Source organism: Staurois parvus, unplaced genomic scaffold (genome assembly GCF_062004578.1).
Source record: "Staurois parvus isolate SC_StPar_1 unplaced genomic scaffold, SC_StPar_1.0 ptg000177l, whole genome shotgun sequence".
NCBI lineage: Eukaryota > Metazoa > Chordata > Amphibia > Anura > Ranidae > Staurois > Staurois parvus.
The window spans coordinates 3,094,578-3,114,212 of NW_028317973.1; the positions used below are offsets into that span (position 1 = coordinate 3,094,578).

Below are 19,635 nucleotides of genomic sequence, written 5' to 3' on the forward strand. Positions count from 1 at the left end.
ATCTTCAAACACAGAAAGGTTTCTTCACAGTGAGAGCTGTGAAAATGTGGAATAGACTCCCTCAAGAGTTGGTTCTGACCAGCTCAGTGGATTGCTTTAAATAAGGCCTGTATTCTTTCTTGGATATACAGAATATAACTGGTTACTATTTATAGGTAAGTTGATCCAAGGAATATCCAATTGCCTCTCAGGGGATCAGGAAGGAATTTTTTCCCTTGAAGGAGCAAATTGGATCATGCTTTGCTGGTTTTTTTTGCCTTCCTCTGGATCAACTGTGGGTATAGGATTATAATTTTTTTTTTTATGGTTTAACCGGATGGACTTTTGTCTTTTTTCAGCCAGACTAACTATCTTAACAATGCAATTGTAAAAGTTAGAGGTAGTGTTTAGCAGAAAACAAAATACCTGGTTTTAGGTGGGGTCATTCTTTAATATGGGAAATAAGAAAATAAGTATAGAATATGGATTTTAGCCTCCAAAAATCTAAAATTCAAAAATAGTAATTACTAAGTCAAAAATGTTATAAATATATTAGTGTGCATTTGAAGAAGAGAAACCTTACATTGTGTTGAAAATGTTGCATGTTTATGTTGTTAAAAATAATTATCTCTACCACTTGTTAGGCTCCATGCACACGGGGTGTTTTAATAATGCTGGTAATGTTGGCTGTGTAAAGTCACATTAAAAACTTACGTTTTTCAGCGTTTTTAGTATTTTTGTATTAGCATTTATCGGCGTTTTGAAGTGTTTGTAGTTTTTCACATTTTTTAGAGGGTTTTTTTGACCAAAAAGAAACTTTTTTTTTAGTAAAAAAAAGTCCAAAAAAGCTGGTTTGCCATGATTTACCGCGATTTTCAGTGTTAGAGCATTTTTACAGCTAAAAAACTCCTCTAGAAACCCACTAGTCCTGTTTTTTTTCCAGCCAAAAAATGTCCCTGACAAAAAAACGTTGATTACAGTCTATGTGTACATGGACACATAGGGTAACGTGGAGCGTGGTAACGAGGAGGAGCCCCACCACGCCGTGACGTCACGCCGCCGGAGCAACGTGGAGCTCCGGTGGCCATCTTACTACACCAAACGGTCAGTCCCTAACAGACCACTGTCTGCAACGATTTATGTTTAAATTTTACCTTGATGCATCACAATAAAATATCTTTTTAAAATTACTGCACTATGGGAGTATCCTTGTCATCCCCTGGGGGAGTACTTTAGTCCACAGACACACTCCCGGGATGGATTACTGCTACCCAGCCTAACCAGAGGGATACTACCTACCAGGATCATATAGGGGGACCCCCAGTGGAAGAGGACCACCAGCCTCATACCAAACAGAGGGAGGACCACCCACTATCAGAGGACATCTGGATTGTTTATACACAAAAGCGCATTTGTTATGCGTGTCCGGTGAGTGCGCATTGCTTTATCATTACCACACAGATACCAGACTTTTAAGTCACCTGAGCACTTATATCTTTTTTTTGATTTGCTGGACTATCTTTTGAATTTATATGTATATATATATTTACCATCTAATAAGGACCTATTTCCATTTTATTGGTTTTAATATCAAGCGCTGCACTTTATATATACATTGCTACTTCTTAGGGTGATATTGGTACCTTTCTTTGTGCACAGCAGCTTGTTACCTATATACTTAGGCGCCTGTACTACTCATTGCATACAGTGCTGGGGAGTTCACTAGCTGTAGAAGAAATTGTCAAAAGCCAAAAAGAGCAGCTGTAAAAACGTCCAGTGTGCATGAGGACTTATCTTTTATATTTTAAATGTTTTTGTATAACATTTATATCTTGGGCTTCCAAGTTATTGTTTTTTTTCTCTGTAGCCTTTTTAAAAATGTTCTGTAGATTTTAGTTGTACAACCAAAAGACTGTAAATAATTAGCCTTGAATCTTGCTGCCACTGTTTTTCACTAAAGCTGCATCTCTTTAATAGTGTTTCTCTTTCCCATACTCCCAGAGCTTCTCTATTGATGGACAGAATCAATAGACAAATAAAAATTGGAGCATTTCAGGTGTAGGAAGCTATGGCAGTCTAAGTACAGCATGGTCTACTATAATTTACAAGCACTATTTTTATTTCAGCTGTATAACTTTTACAGAGGCTTTTCAAACAAAATAACAGATGACATGGATAATGAAACAGGCACGCCAAGTTTCCATTACTCAGGATATGACTTATCCTTTTCTTAGACAGCTTCCATTGGGTTTTGCTGTACTGAATATAATGACCTTTACCTGTCACTGGTACAACCATCAAGAGGAAAACTGCATCAGAATAAATAACCACAGTTCCCTGCAAACTACCCAAACCATGGTTATCTTGGGATGTTTTTTTGTCTGGTCAATCTTCACAGGCAGTTTATTAGGAATGTGGCATTGGCAAGAAAGTGTGATGCATGAGTACAGGGTAGGAAAAAAACTAGGAGTATCCATTTTTTCAGCTTTGAATTGGCGATCTTGAAGTCTCATAATTTATATGTTTTTTTTTGGTAGCAGATAGGCTAAGCACTAGCACTCTTGCATTACAGCACTGGGAACATAATTGAATTCCCACCAAGGATGTCTTTGTGAGTTTCATTTTCCTCTACAATTTTAAAACATATACGCCCTGTCTGCAGCACATACATTGGACAGGAAGCTGGATTCCCACCACATCCACTCTATTTAATGCACTCTGATGCACACTAAATACATGTGCGTTGAGATACATTTTAAGGTAGTACATTACTTGGATGTTCTTTTTTATAATGCACTGCATTGATGTGCAGATTTTTGTAATCACTGCAGCAGCCAAAATACAATTTTCTTTAATTTCCTTAATATGCATTGTAGCATGCTGCATTTAAATGCAACGTGTTCCATTTTCATTGTGTTGGTGTTCTGCTTATCATTGTGTTGGGTCTGTATTGAGTAAAGCAGCCCAATGCAGATCAATGGATGTCATGTGACTGGGTCCATAGGCTTTGAATTACTGTGTTTCCTGTCAAAGAGATCTCCCCTCACTTCTTGCAGGCTCAACAAAAGTAGGAAATCTTTCTGAAATGAAAGGATATTCTTTTTTAGTCATATACAGTTGCCCCCATGAGAAGATCTCTCCTTGCCCCCTGGTTCTGCAAAAACTGTCATATTTTAAATTTCCCATCACTTTGTGTCTTGATGACAATAGTGTCCAGGACATGGCCAGATCTGGGGGGGAGGGGGTGCTTGAATAGGCTTTGCCCCCCCCCCCCCAAATTTCAGTTGCTCCTCCCACCCTTCCATCCTTCCTCCACACTGGATGCAGTTCACCATCTGCTGAGTATAGTCTAGGTACAGTCAGCAGAGCTCCATCCGCCAAACACTACACATAGCTGAGATAGCATTCCCTTACACACAGCTATGATCTGCACAATGTGTAGCTGGCTGCTACTTTGCAGTTCTAACCTGTGAAATTCTCTGGTCCTAGGCAATAGCTAGCTACACGCTATGAAGATTGTGGCTGTGTGCAATGAAACTCAATTTCACCTATGTGTAGTGTGTAAGCTATGCTGCCTTTGCCCAGACTTTGTGCAGTGCATGAATGGGAGAAGCTCTGCCAAATGCCCTGCCAGCAGTGACCCATCTTCTATTTGGCCAGCAGCAGCTCCTGTTTTCTGTCCTGCCAGCAGTGACCCCTGTTTTCTGCCCTGTCAGAATTTACCTAATGCTCTGCCTTGTCAGCAGTGACCTCTGTCCTCTGCCCTGCCAGCAGTGACCCCTGTCCTCTGCCCTGCCAGAAGTGACCCCTGTCCTCTGCCCTGCCAGCAGTGACCCCTGTCCTCTGCCCTGCCAGCAGTGACCCCTGTCCTCTGCCCTGCCAGCAGTGACCCCTGTCCTCTGCCCTGCCAGCAGTGACCCCTGTCCTCTGCCCTGCCAGCAGTGACCCCTGTCCTCTGCTCTGCCAGCAGTGACCCCTGTCCTCTGCCCTGTCAGCAGTGACCCCTGTCCTCTGCCCTGTCAGCAGTGACCCCTGTCCTCTGCCCTGTCAGCAGTGACCCCTGTCCTCTGCCCTTCCAGCAGTGACCCCTGTCTCCTACCCAGCCAGCAGACACCCCTGTCCTCTGCCCTGACAGAAATGATCTTATCCTTTTGCCCTCCTAGCAGTGACCCTGTCCTCTGCTCTGCAAGCAGTAACCTCTGTCCTCTGCCCTGCCAGCAGTGACCCCTGTCCTCCACCCTACTGACCCCCTTGTTGACCCCTAGCTTTTCCCTGCTGACCCTCTGTACACTGCCCTTCTGACCTCCCCTTCCTATGCTCTCCTGACATTTTTCACTGCACCCCTGTGTCAGAAAGGCAAATAGAGAGATTCAATCTCTCCAGCAGGAACACAGACTGCAACAACATGGCAGTAATCCTTAAGCTTTAAATATACCTAAAGTAGAACTAAAGGCAAAACTTTTATTTATTTTGGATAAGAGTAAAGATAATAAGTAAGGGAGGGTTATAACCCGTCAGCTTTTTTACTTCCATCTGTGTCTCCATTGGGGAGATTTCCCTTCTCTTCTTGTCCTATAGCAAAACAAGAAGTGAGAGGAAGTCCCTCCAAAGTGAGGGAACCCATGGTTGACATCGGGGTCACCAGAACAAGTGTTGGCCTGTTCTGGGAAGATTCCACCTCTATTCCTATGCTGGAGAAAATTCAAAATGTGGCATTTACTTTCACTTTGAGTGAAAACAGTAAACAGGACAAATAGAGAGGGTGAATCTCCTAACAGGGGCACATACAGCAACAAACACCTGTTAGGTGTCCTAATCTCTCTCCACATTATTAAAAAAATATTTTAAAAAATGTTTTACCTATAGTTATCAGTTAATGTTCTTTGAGAATGGGCTCAATGACCAGCACTGATTTCTTTAAATTGTGTCTGAAATACGTTCTCATTTTTTATATTCTATATGAAAATCAATGAACCTTGCTTATAATACTAGCTAAAATCCATGCTCAGCATAAACCTTATTACTGTACATAAGTCAAAGAGAAGGTACAAAAATGCATATCAGGCATCTTCCACATAAGGCAGCATACACAGTATAAATTGCTTAAAACAACTCTGTTTCTACAATAATATGTAAACACAGTGTCCCTCTGCAAAAGAAGATTTGATTGTAAAACCTCATCTTGTAAAACAACCCATTCAATTTAAAATAGAAATGAAAAGCAAAACATTTGTGTTTAGATAAAAAAATAATTATAAATACCTGTTTTCCTTTTTTTATACCCTCTGTTCTTAGCTGCATAAGAGCTAGGGAAGGAGAAACAGGAGCACACTAATCTTCCCAGTGAATGGCTGTGCAGGGAGGGTGTTAGCACAAGTCTGATCATTGCAGGAGAGCACACTGAGTTTAAAGCTATAGAACTGACAATGGTGTGTTCTCCTGCTTAGTGTGGTCAGTTTTTAATAAGAAACCAGAAGGACTGGCAGGAATACCAGGGATTTCACACAAAGGAAGCAATACAAAGAGCACAGGATACCTTTTCATACAAGTACATGGTACAGCAGGCACATATCAGGAATATGAGATGTTGGGTTTACATATTCTTTAATATTCAGCTCCCATCTGCTGTCCATGGTGCTGATCTCTACTGTATTCAAAAGAAACTGCAGTTTAAATAAACTCAAAAATCTGACACTTCTTTAAGTGACATACTCCTGATTCCCTGCGGCATTCAGTGGTTCCTCCTGCTGGCCATATGTCACTACATGACACAGTAGTGATGTAAGGGCTGGATAGAGGAACCTTTGAATGCAGCAGGGGACCGATAATATGACATCGCTGAAACTGTCAAGTACTAGACATCCTTCAAGTAGCGATTTCTCCTAAATGCCGCAGAGACCAGAAGCATAAGCAGCGTGACAGGTAAGTATTAAGCATCTTCTTTTGCAGGGAGAACTTCATTTGCATTTTACCTATGGTACAAAGTCTCCTTAATTATCAGAATTTAAAACAAACTCTCTGTATCCTCGATCTAAGCTAACAGGGTTCAAGTGAGTGGCAATCTCCCTGCAGTTATTTTCTCTCCAAAACCAATGAATGGTGGAACTTCCTGACTATCATCTTGGACATTTGTGTATGATATAAAGGGAGAGTGATTCCTTCTGATGTGAAATAGCATTATTTCTGGTTATGTTTAAATTGATTTTATCTTATTAAATTGGTGTCATTCTGGACTCCAACCTATCCTTCCAGCCCCAAGTCCAATCTTTAACAAACTCATGCAGACTCCACCTTCGCAACATCGCCAAAAATATGCCCATTCCTAACCCCAGAAACCACTAAACAGCTCATCCACTCCCTCATCATATCATGACTCGACTACTGCAACTCCCTCCTCACTGGCCTGCCTCGCTGCTGGGTATCCCCGCTTCAGTCGATCCTGAATACGGCTGCCAGACTCATTCACCTTTCCAACCACTCCATCTCCGCCACCCCCTCTGCCAATCCCTCAACTGGCTTCCGATTGCGCAACGGATCAAATTCAAAATCCTAACACTGACGTACAAAGCCGTCCACCATACTGCCCCGTACTACATCACTGACCTAATATCCAAGTACCGCCCAGCACGCACACTCCGCTCCTCGCAAGACCTCCTTCTCTCTAGTTCCCTGGTCTCTTCCTCCCATGCCCGCCTCCAGGACTTCTCCAGGGTGTCACCCATCTTCTGGAACTCCCTGCCCCAACCCATCAGATTATCACCTACTCTCCTCTCCTTTACGCGCACCCTGAAAACCCATCTCTTCAGGGAAACCTACCCCACCCCCTGCTAATTTGCTGACCTCCTCCACTCTTCCTACCACTCTATCCCCCACAGCTATCTCCTCCTGTGCCACCATCCCCTCCCTCCTAGATTGTAAGCTCGAAAGAGCAGGGCCCTCAATCCCCTCATGTTTTGCATTGTATTGGTATTGTTCTGTCACATGTTCTGTCCCCCTTTGTAATGTACAGCGCTGAGCGAACTATTGGCGCTTTATAAATACTGTATAATAATAATAATTAAATTTATATATTTTATTTTTTGCAAAGTCTAATATTTAAGGTGCCTATAAAGTCCATCTTTTTTTTTCTGTATCCAATTGTGCTTTCAATTGATGGGATGTGGACCCCTTTCTTGCTTACTACAACAGGCCAGATATATGTCCCATCCTATAAAAATGAGAACAGGAATACATTAGTACCCATTTCTACAAAAAAATTAAAAGGAAAAACACAAGACAGCAAATTAAAAATTATTTATTTAAATAAAATGCAATCACATACTTACTTGCTTTTAAAATAAAGTTTAGTATTGTCCCCAGAAGTAAACCTATTGCCTGCAAATCTGTACATGCCACACTCCTGCCCTAAGTAACAGACTCCTAGCAATTTGGTCACTACTCTGGATCCTCAGCTTGCAGTAAGGGAATGTGTCATTTGGTGGCGGGAGTGCAGTGTGTACAGATCGGCTGGCAATAGGTCATCATATTGTGGATTTACATTACCGGACGACTTGAATGACAGTTGCAGCTCTTGATGCTGTGATTTATTTCAGGGAACATTAATGAACTTTACTTTAAAAGCCAGTATGTATGTGTTTGTGTTTTATTTTATTAAAGGATTTTTAATTTGGTCTTGGTGTTTGCATTTTACTTTCATCTCTTTGCGGGAATGGGTAGGGGGTACCAATGTAGCGAGCAGATATCTGGACACCCCCATATTATAAAGGAGCCTTCCAGATTTCACATTGAAGTCCACCAAGCCATTTATTATTACCCCCACCTGCTTTTTTGGGCACACAGGCGTGAGGTAAAGGCACTTTCACTCAACATTGAGACAAGGGTACTTTGCAAAGGGATAGGTGGCAAATGAGGTTTAATGTTAACAAATGAAAAGTTATGCACTTGTGGGTGTAAAAACATGCATGCATCATACATTCTAGTAGGAACATGGCTGTGGGGAGTCAATGGCTGAGAGGGATCTGGGTGTTCTGGTAAATCATATGCTTAAGGAGGTATTAAACCCAAAACAAAAAATGGAATATATTGCAGCTTACCAATCATTATATAAATAAAGGCAACATTTTTTTTAGTTTTGGACAAAGTGGAGATGGAACAACTGTCAGTTTGTATTGCTGTCTGTACCACTGTTATGCAGATTCAATCTCTTTATTTGTCCTGTTTAAAATGATCAGTGAAAGTTAAAGAAAATTTAAAAAATTGGGTTGTCCCCAGAAAAGTAATAGATGGGAAATCTTCCAATGGGTAAAACACACCTCCTGTATTAGAGTGCCCTCACTCTGGATGAGCACAGGGGGCACCTTTGTACAGCTGTTTTGTCAGTCTGGGGGGAGGGGAGTGTTAGATGCAATAGAAGATTTAAATTCACTAATAAATTGAAGCCAAACTCCAATTAATACTCTATAAGCAGTTACAGCAAACAGTATTTTGCTCTTGAGATAAAGGGTTGTGTTAAATGGTTTGTCTCATCCCTGTAATTGATACAGTCTGCTGGAGAGATTGTTCTTTTGAAAAGCAACAGGCCTACTGCCTGGATTAGTAAGACCTCATGTGTTTGGTTTTGGGCACCAGTTCACAAAAAAGGTTGTTGGAGAAAGTGTAGATAAGAACAATAAAACTGATAAGAGGCATGGGGGAACTCAGCTATGAGGAAAGGTTAGCAGAACTGAATTTATTCACTCCTGACAATAGGCGATTAAGCAGGGATATGGTCACCATGTGCAAATATATAGGTGGTCCATATAGTGAACTTGGTATAGAATTACTTCATTTCAGTTCATTACAGAGGGACAAGGGGGTACTCTTTACATATAGAGGAAAAGAGATTTAACTCCACAAATGGAAAGGCATCTTCACAGCAAGAGCTGTAAGAAACATGACATCTGGAAGTCAATTTTTATTGAAGATCTGTACTAATAGTGCTGAACTTCTAATCAATGGCAGATGACCTTTGTAGACTTGCTGGAAACTTAACCAGTCAATGTCCTTAACTGCAAAGCAGTTTTAGTCATACAAAAATGTATAAAGTTAAGAGTGTTCTATTTAAAGTGATAAGAGTATTACCTGATCGGGCGTTAATACGAAACTGAGGTGAGCCTTCCAAAGTATATATAATAGATTCTTGACCATACTCTCTAGATCGATCCAAATCTGTTGCATTCAGGAGAAGTACCGTGGCACCTGAAAGAAACATGTAAATTAAAAAAAACTATTTAGTACACTTTGATGTACTATGTATAGACTATTGTGAACCATAGTTGCTGTTGGAAGTGAGTATGCAGTAATTCACCTGCTATGATGTTTTCCAGTACTGTGATGATGTAAGATGAGCGACTGAATGTGGGAGGATTGTCATTTTCATCCTGCAAAACAAAGTGTATACACTAATTGTGAGCATTAAAGATGATGTATAATAAAAATACAAGAGTAGAGTGAACTGAATTCCACAACCAACATTACAACAATTTACCAGAGATGAATCCTCCCCCAAAAAAGTTCTTGATATGGGTGGCTTTATCATGTCTCCATTTTGTGTGTCCCTACATTCTCCTGTGTACCTCTCTTCCCTTTCCCACAGCCAATTAGATAAAGTTTTGCTGTTATATACAACCTCCATATTAAAATGTTGCAGGAGCAATATACCATTTTCTGCTTGCACTTGTGTCAGACACCTTCTCACTCACTAATACACAATCCCTTTATTTGTCCTGGAGTCACTATCATAACTCATTATTAACATAATGTCATCAAACATTCATCACAGTCACAAAGTGCAATTATTAATCACCAATGTTCACTTCTATCTGTCAGTGAATCTTCCCATTCAGTATGCAATAACTGTTGTCACACTATTTCACAAATCCATGAAACCCACAGCAGTCAAATAGGATTCATTTCAGAGTCAAAGTCAGGAATGGGAACTGAAAATTATAAAGACAGAGTTAGGAGATTGAGGACTCGTTGCTACTTGTTTTCTGTTTAACACAGTACTGGTCAGTGAAGAATTCAGTGTTAACATTCTGTATGTTCCATCAAGTAACTGGCCTGGAAACATTTTGTTATTTCATCTGAGCAACAAATATGAGATGTGTTGTGTGTATTTTCTGATTGATAGAGCTACCACTGCATTATACCCTTACCAATCAATTACTCCTGAAACAAAACATCTCTTACAAATTCTAATGAAAAGGGCACCACTAGAGACAATAATGAGCAGTAGGGTTGCTACCTGTTGTACATCAGGACTCACAGCTTGCAATTACAGCAGCCACTTAACTGGAGACAAAGGGCATGGGCCGCTTCAAACAAGTATCACTCTTTAACCCCTTTATGCCGGCCGCACACAAATGTGCGGCCTCCAGGCGTCTGGGCCTAGATACCGAGCGGCTGCACATTTGCGTTCAAGTAAGAAAAAACATATGTGCTGAGAGCGCGCGCCCTGCGTGCTCCCAGCACAAATGTCCGGTACTCACAGAAAGGTCCCGGTCTGCTCTTTCGATTGGGACCTTTCCCGATCATGTGACCGCCGTGATGATGCGTCACGACGGTCACATGATCCCTAAACCCCGCCCCATGCACCCCGCCTCCTGGCTTCTGAAACTCTTAAAGGGTCGGGCATTTTAATAACACTGGTAACGTTATCTGTGTAAAGTCATGTTTGCGGTTTTTAGAGTTTTTTAACCACTTCCCATCCAGTCCATGTACATAAAAGGGAGCAGTGCAGGAGCAGGTGGCCATTTATAAACGTTCTCCCGCTTCCCTGTCTGTGCCCGCTCCCTGGTAGAGCACGGCACCGCAATCCGGTGCCCACTGTGTCCGGAGGACACAGCGGTACACCAATCACTGTAGGGGACCTCTGTGTGAGGTCCCAATCATGTGATTACTGTTTGGCCAATCAGTGATCACATGAATAGTAGTAAGCAAGATGTCACTTCCTGACATCATTGCTTACTACTAGTGAAATCTGTGAATGATCACAGAGGTCACATGGTACAAAGCTATTCACAACAGCCTTGTACCATGTGACAAGCTGTGACCAATCACATCTCTCACAGTATTTTTCAATAGCTGCAAGAATGCAGCCAGAGAGAAGGAGAAATGATTGCTTTTACAGCCTTTATGGGTGTAAAAGCAATCAGTGTAAAAAAAAATATATATTCATCACCCCCCCACAAGTAGTACAGTGTCACTATGGTGACATTGTACTGCTAGGGTGACAGTATGTAAAAAAACAAACAAATAATAATATAAAACATAAAAACAATTAAATAAAAATGTAAAAACTGTTTGGAATAACTATATATTTTGTATATATATATATATTTTGGTTATAAACTAATTTGGGTTATTTTTTTAAAATAAAAAGATAGCTGAATTTATTTTGGCCAAGATTTATGAAGAAAGATTATTTATTTGCTAAATTTTATAAGAAAAACACCTTTTTTTCAAAATGTTTGGACTTTTACATTTATATAGCACTAAAATAAATATCCCAGTGATGAATACATACCACCAAAATAAAGTTTTATCTGTCTCAAAAAAATGCTAAAAAATGCATATGGATACAGTATTACATGACCGCGCAATTGTCATTCAAAGTGTGATAGCACAGAAAGCTGAAAATTGGCTTGGACAGGAAGGGGTGAAAGTGTCTGGACTTGAAGTGGTTATTGAAATTTTTTCTTTGCTCAAAAGAAGTCCAAAAACGCTGGTTTGCCACTGCATTTTACCTCATTTTTTGACATTATAGTGCTTTTACAGCTCACCTAGAAACCCACTAGTTCTGTGGGTTTTTTCCAGCCAAAAAAATGATTACAGCCTATGTGTGCTTGGATACATAGGATAACATGCTGGGAGTTTACTGGCTGTAGAAAAAAATGCCAAAAGCCAAAAACAGCCATTGTAAAAATATCCAGTGTGTATGAGGACTAAAGGATAGCGATCATCAGCACCCTGATAGTTCACTGAGAACTGCAAGCAGTCAGCCACAATGGATGCATAGATGCTGCTCAGTTAGTAGCATGTTACATGCTAAATATGGGTGTAACATGTAACATGTTATTAAAGGTGAACTAATCCTTTACAAAATGGGGACTGCAGTCTATCCTAAAACTGCAGAGTGGTGTAACAGCTCTGAAAACATATTCTGTTTGAGTAGCAACGCTACATCGCACTTCCCAACACTGAATGGCTATCCTCCTTTCTTTATAAGCTTTCACTCTCTTTGTGGTATATCATTTGCGTTTTTGAACTTTTGGGTGTAGTGAAGTAAGCCAAAGTGTGCATGTCTAGTTTTCCAAAAAAAAAACCTTTAAGTGTGAAAGAAATTGTACATTCTGTATATAACTGTATTCTATTTTGTATGCTTTGCTTATGTATTGTACACTCCACGTGCACATGGCACTAGTAATGTCTTGAAACATGTTCGCCTTCTTTTGAGTCCTGATTAGAAATCAGCCTGCCTATGTAACGCCCCTTGTTACAATGAAAGTACAATTGTAAAATTATTGTGATACCTATGTAATTATGTGTATAAAAAAACTTCAATTGCACCAAATAAACAGAACATTTATTTGGAAAGATGCTGAGTGTATCTTTTTGTGTCTGTTCTGTACTGCAGTAGTTATTATTAATTTGAAACCACTGATCAATATGAGTTGCCTATCTATAAAATTTCTAGAACAAAAAGTAAGAGAAAGTTATTTTGTCATACAAATCCTCCGAGTGGGAGTATAAACCTAATCCTATATCCACTTGAGAAGGAAAAGATATCCTTTTTTTTAGAAAATATATTTATTAAAAAGAAAAGCTAAGACATAACATGTATCTCATGTTGGAATGAAATAAAAGTAAGACTCACTGGTTTATCTACTTGAAGCTTCGGAGGACCAACAGTCATGAATGTTCTTAAGAAAAAAAGAATCTTTAAATTGCTAAAACCTTATATGGGATTCAACATGCTAAAGTAAATTGAAAAGTAGTTTTAAATACTTAAAAATCTGCAAATTTAATTAAAATATGATCTGGTAACTCTTCCAAAAAAGTTCTTGTGCAGACACTTCCTATTATAGGGTGTCAGTGTTCTGTCACTCTCTCCCAGTTGTTTTCTTGCATTGTCACCTTGCCATACACTTTCACAATGGGGATTATAAATGGTCTTGCCATGTTGCATTGCTCCGTAAAACCACCTAATGTTCAACTTGCTTTCTGTCTTTTTGTTAATATTTTTAATTTGAAAGCATTTCATTGCCAAGATGATTCTTGACGTTGACAGAGGAAATTTCCTCATGCGTCTTAGGTTCCAGCCCCTAATAACTGCAAATCTAGTCACTGTGTGTGTTTTATTATGGTGTGACAAACTGCATCCTCCAGCTGACGAAAAGACACCAGTGATAATCTGTTAGAGAGAAAAATGTGTCACTGAATTTCTATGCAAATAAATTAAAGATGCTAAACTGCAGTGATTAAAGACTGGAAATAAAGTGAAAAAGGAAGTGCTTGAGTCGTTTCTCCAGATAAAAATAGTAATATGGGCTCTTTCACAGTTTTATTTGATTATGACAGATTAAGGATTTGTGCCGACAAGCTTCACATAGATGTGCTAATCCTGTGATTCATTAATGTGAGGGTACAGCAATCCAAGCTTAGAACTGAAACTTTTTTCGTTCAGGATTGCAGTGTCACAGCACAGAAACATGTCAAAACAGCCTTGTCATTTCAGGTCTGTAATACACTGCAAATTGTGTACATACCTAGGGTGCTTTTCTTTACTCGTGAAAGAGTATAAACCTGCATTATTATTATTATTATTATACAGTATTTATAAAGCGCCAATGGTTCGCTCAGCGCTGTACATTACAAAGGGGGACAGAACATGTGACAGAACAATACCAATACAATGCAAAACATGAGGGGATTGAGGGCACTGCTCTTTCGAGCTTACAATCTAGGAGGGAGGGGATGGTGGCACAAGAGGAGATAGCTGTGGGGGATGGAGTGGTAGGAAGAGTGGAGGAGGTCGGCAGGTTAGCAGGGGGTGGGGTAGGCTTCCCTGAAGAGATGGGTTTTCAGGGTGCGCCTAAAGGAGAGGAGAGTAGGTGATAATCTGATGGGTTGGGGCAGGGAGTTCCAGAGGATGGGTGACACCCTGGAGAAGTCCTGGAGGCGGGCATGGGAGGAGGAGACCAGGGAACTAGAGAGAAGGAGGTCTTGTGAGGAGCGGAGTGTGCGTGCTGGGCGGTACTTGGATATTAGGTCAGTGATGTAGTATGGGACAGTATGGTGGACAGCTTTGTACGTCAGTGTTAGGATTTTGAATTTGATCCATTGCGCAATCGGAGGCCAGTGGAGGGATTGGCAGAGGGGGGTGGCAGAGATGGAGCGGTTGGAAAGGTGAATGAGTCTGGTAGCCGTATTTAGGATCGACTGAAGCGGGGATAGCCAGCGGCGAGGCAGGCCAGTGAGGAGGGAGTTGCAGTAGTCGAGTCGTGATATGATGAGGGAGTGGATGAGCTGTTTAGTGGTTTCACAACCACTATGTTGCGGAGGTGGCAATGTTGCGGAGGTGGAGTCTGCACAAGTTTGTTAAAGATTGGACTTGGGGCTGGAAGGATAGGTTGGAGTCCAGAATGACACCAAGTACTCTGGTCTGCGGGGCGGGTTTGATGGTGGCGTTGTTGGATGTGATGGAGAAGTCAATGGGGGGTGGTGTCCGGGCTGGAGGGAAGACTAGAAACTCGGTTTTGGAGAGGTTCAGTTTAAGGAAGTGGAGAGACATCCATAGCTGTAACAAGCTTTTGATTTTAATTTCATTCCAGTAAACAATTGCTACAATTTAAAGTGTATGTTACTCCAAAATTTCATATTTCTGATAGGTGTTTGTTGTTCCATGTACAGTACTTGTATAAAAAAAGTTGCTTCCTTTGTGTGAAATACCTAGTGATGCTGCCATTCCTTCTGCCTCTCTTTTTCAAATGAACCATGCCAGGTTATGGAAGCAAATCTATCCCAGTGTGGTCAGTTTTCTTCTTTGCCTTCTATTCAGGAGGAATGCCTGCCTGTACTCCAATGGTCACACTTGTGCTGATATGACCCCCCCCCCCCCCCCACACACACACACACACACACACACAGCTCTTCACTAGGAAGATCAGTGTACTACTGCTTCTTTGCCTCCTGCTGACACACACCCCAGCAAAGTCTTCACCCCCAACTCTCTATACTCCTTATGAAGCTGAGAACAGTAGTCATGTCATCATTTATAAAAAGAAAAGAATGGGCGAGTTAATACAAAAAAAGAAAATGCTGGGCAAGGAAGTTGTTTGTGGTAACACTGTTATAAAGGTTTGTAGAAGGGTTGTGTGTGTGCAGTCAGTGCTGCACCCATAGAGCAGTAGTTTTTTTGGTGGTTTCTCTATATGCCGTCCCCGTTGCCAATTTTATCTAGGTGTACAGAGGAGCCTCACAACCAGCCCCTGGCTGGACCCCAATTACTAATAAGAATGTCTGTTTTATTTTTCCACATGGACAATTATCAGGGATTAGAAATGTAATTGTTGCTAGGTAGGGTGAAGTTCTTCTTTGAGTCCTAATAATTGCAAGCATCACAGTTTCTATGTTTCTGACAGCATTGGTGAATAGTAGAGACCATTGTCTTTTTTCAGTGCTGTATTTTGGATCCTTATAAAGCTGCAGAGACTTTCCAAATGCATGTCAGGGTTTTTCAAGTACGCTTTGTAGCAGTTACTTCCATTTGCTGTACCATTTGTATAAATGTTTTCTAAGCAACTTGATTATATGTTATTTCTGTAAGCTTTCTTACATGAAACTCAAAACTGTCATTTAAATACTATTTCAAAAGAAACTGTCAGAATAGCCAATGAGGTCACATACCAATGGTTGAGAACCACTGGCTTGGCAACAAGAATATCTATAATAGATTTGTACACCAGGTAGCATTTACTGAAATTCTTTAAACCAAAAAGCCAGCAGCTAGATTCAGTGTAGCTAGCAAAAATTAGTGATGTAAATTGTTGCTCGTGGCAGCAAGATTGTAGCAGTCATTTTTCTAGTGTGAATAGGAAAATTAAAGACCTGAATGACTGCTAAAAAGACATTTTTCCTTTTGCTCCAGTTTTTACAAACCTAAAATTTATTTATTTATTTATTTCAGACACTTTAAACACATACACAGTATATACTGTATATATATATATATATATATATATATATATATATATATATATATATATATATATATATATATATACACACACACAGTTGTGTTCAAAATAGTAGCAGTGTGTTGAAAAAAGTGAATAAAGCTCAAAATCCTTCTAATAGCTTTTATTTCCATACACACAAATGCATTGGGAACTCTACACATAAAAATTAAGAAAAGTGAATATTAGACTGTTCAAAATAATAGCAGTGTTTGTATTCTTCTTTACAAACTCAAACATTCACTATATAAACTGAAAATTTTTGAAGATTTTGCTTTCCTTTGAATCACTTAATTAATATTTAGTTGTATAAGCACTGTTTCTGAGAACTGCTGTACATCTGTGTTGCATGGAGTCAACCAACTTCTGACACCTGTGAACAGGTATTCCAGCCCAGGATGATTGGACTACATTCCACAGTTCTGCTCTATTTCATGGTTTTGCCTCAGAAACTGCATTTTTAATGTCACCCCACAAGTTTTCTATTGGATTAAGATCCGGGGATTGGGCTGGCCACTCCATAACGTCAATCTTGTTGGTCTGGAACCAAGATGTTGCACATTTATTGGTGTGTTTGGGGTCGTTGTCTTATTGGAACACCCATTTCAAGGGCATTTCCTCTTCAGCATAAGGCAGCATGACCTCTTCAAGTATTCTGATGTATTCAAACTGATCCATGATCCCTGGTATGTGATAAATAGGCCCAACACCGCAGTATGAGAAACATCCCCATATCATGTTGCTTGTGCAACCATGCTTCACTGTCTTCACAGCGAACTGTGGCTTGAATTCAGTGTTTGGGGGTCGTCTGACAAACTGTCTCTGGCCACTAGACCCAAAAAGAACAATCTTACTTACATCAGTCCACAAAATGTTGCGCCATTTCTCTTTAGGCCAGTCAATGTACTCTTTGGCAAATTGTAACCTCTTCAGCAAGTCTTTTTTTCAACAGTGGGACTTTGCGGGGGGGGGGGGGGGGTTCTAGCAGATAGCTTGGCTTCACATAGGTGTCTTCTAATTGTAACAGTACTCACAGGTAACTTTAGACCTTCTTTAAATCTTCCTGGAGCTGATTGTTGGCTGAGTCCTTGCCATTTTGGCTATTCTTCTATCCATTTAAATGTTAGTTTTTCGCTTTCTTACACGTCTTTCAGGTTTTGGTTGCCATTTTAAAGCATTTGCGATCATTTTAGCTGAGAAGCGTATAATTTTCTGCTTCTTCTTTTATGTTTACCCCTTTCCAATCAACTTTTTAATCAAGGTACACTGTTCTTCTGAACAATGTCTGGAACAACCCATTTTCCTCAGAATTTCAGAGAGAAATGCACTGTAACCAGCATGTACAACATTTGCTGCCTTCCTTCCTTAAATAAGGGCAATAATTGCCACCAGTTTTTCAAAGAATGAATGACCTCACTAATAGAACTCCACACTGCTATTATTTTGAACATGCCCCTTTCAATTAGTGATTCAATTACACAGAATCAGCAGCATGCATGTCATGACTGTTGGGTCTGTTGGATTTCTATTACTCTACTACACCTGCTAGTAAATTATTTGCCATGTAGAAATATCATTTCTACCAAAAACAGTGATTGATCAGGTTAGTGATGTCTGAGTGCTATTATTTTGAACACAACTGTATATTGTACAGGACACTGGGAATTTGTCCTGGGTGGCAGATACATTTCCCAGATATTTGTGGTGTGGTCTCATTAAGGGAGACAATTGCAGAAACTATCAGGACTTTGGTCCCAAAGGGGTTAAGTCCTCGGTAAGGGAAGCTTAAATGGCAGCAGAGGGAAATCAGCAGGTGTGTCAGGGAAGTGAATGAGAGAGAGACTCCCAAGCTGTGTGGCAAGTGAAAGCTATCAGACAAGCTGAGACATTGGCTGCTGACCCCCCAATGTGGCCTGCCTGGCACAATTTCTATGGAGGAGCCTAATCCCTGTATGGCACCGAAAATTAATGGTGAGCTTGTGGTTTAGCTTCTGATACCAGGTTTTGGACTGTTTATAGACTTTGGCTGAAGTAAGCTGTCTTTTTGTTTAGCCGTGATCCAAATAAATAAACTGTTTTGCTTTCACCAAACTGGCTGGCGGTCATTCCAGAGCTACCCAATATTACAATATATATTGTACATTCACATCTGTCCCTAACCCTCAAGGGGCGTACAATCTAAGGTCCCTAACTTATATTCATACTTACACAGGATCCAATTAACCAACCAGCATGTCTTTGGAATACGGGAGGGAACCGGAGTACCCGGAGGAAACCCATGCAGGCACAGGGAGAACATGCAAACTCCAGGCAGGTGGTGCCATGGTTGGGATTCGAACCCACAACCCTAGTACTGCCAGGGGGAAGTGCTAACCATTTAGCCACTGTGCCTTTGCAAACACAAATAATACCTTGTAAAGTAGCACTGATATCATCACTGTGCTGTACATAAGCCTGTGCAAAGAGCAGAGCTGTGGGAGGGACCCAGCAGGACCTTCCACTATAGGCGGTCCACAGGAAAAAACAGTGGGGTGGATGCAAGACCAGTCACCCTGCACAAGGAGACAGAGCAGCGATGACCGGTCTTTATTACAGGAAATTCCTAGCAGTTTCATGCTGAATTAATGTACAGATTTTGAAGAAATATGGAAAGCACACCAAAATTACCGCAAGAATACATATGACCTGTGTATTTAGACAGTATTTGCTAATCTCAGAGTTCAGCTTTAAAGGATAAGTTCACCTTTTCATAACATATTACACCCATATTCAGGGTGTGACAAGTTATGAAATGACTGGCCCCCGCACCCCCCCCTCGATCCCCCACTTTGACAACTAGTGGGGGATCTTCTCCCCCCGCTAGCTCTCAAAATTTAAAAAAAATGTGGCCATGTGGGGCTCCACCTGCCAGGCTACATCACTCATTCACAGTATTCTGTGAGTGAGAAACTACAAGTACCGACTGCCTTAGTGGCTGTTAGCTTGTAGTTCTCAATGAACTACCATGGCGCTGTTGAGCGATGTGGTAATTCATTGATTCTTCCTGTCAGTAAGTGTTGGCTTGACCGTACAAAGTACGAGCAAGCAGATACATTGACAGGTCTGTAGGAGTCCTGCATGGCATCGGCGATCTGCTAATACATTTAACACTACCTTACCCCCAGACTGACAATGCTGCTGTCTGCGGAGCCTCCTGTGCTCATTCATCCAGAGTTGTGTCTCACTAATACAAGAGGTGTCTTGCTGGCCAGTTGAAATCAGAAGGAAAAAAGCCAAGGAAAAGAAAGCGGATGCAGCCACCACATCTGATGATTGGTGAGCTGCAACATAACGCATTTTTGGTTTTGTGTTGAATATCTTAAAGAGACACAATTGCCTG

The 19,635-nt window shown here is 40.7% G+C and overlaps 1 protein-coding gene across 3 annotated transcripts in view; it reads right to left on the minus strand.

Moving 5' to 3' along the window:
• The window catches only part of CDH23 (cadherin related 23), a 1,300,862-nt gene that overhangs the window by 439,069 nt on the left and 842,158 nt on the right, over positions 1-19,635 (minus strand). For all 3 annotated transcript variants that reach the window (XM_089677099.1, XM_089677097.1, XM_089677098.1), the window contains exons 18-19: positions 9,326-9,398; positions 9,100-9,216 (exon numbers count right to left, since the gene is read on the minus strand). In XM_089677099.1, coding sequence (XP_089533225.1) covers positions 9,100-9,216; positions 9,326-9,398 — 190 coding nt within the window. The remainder of the gene's footprint in view (positions 1-9,099; positions 9,217-9,325; positions 9,399-19,635) is intronic.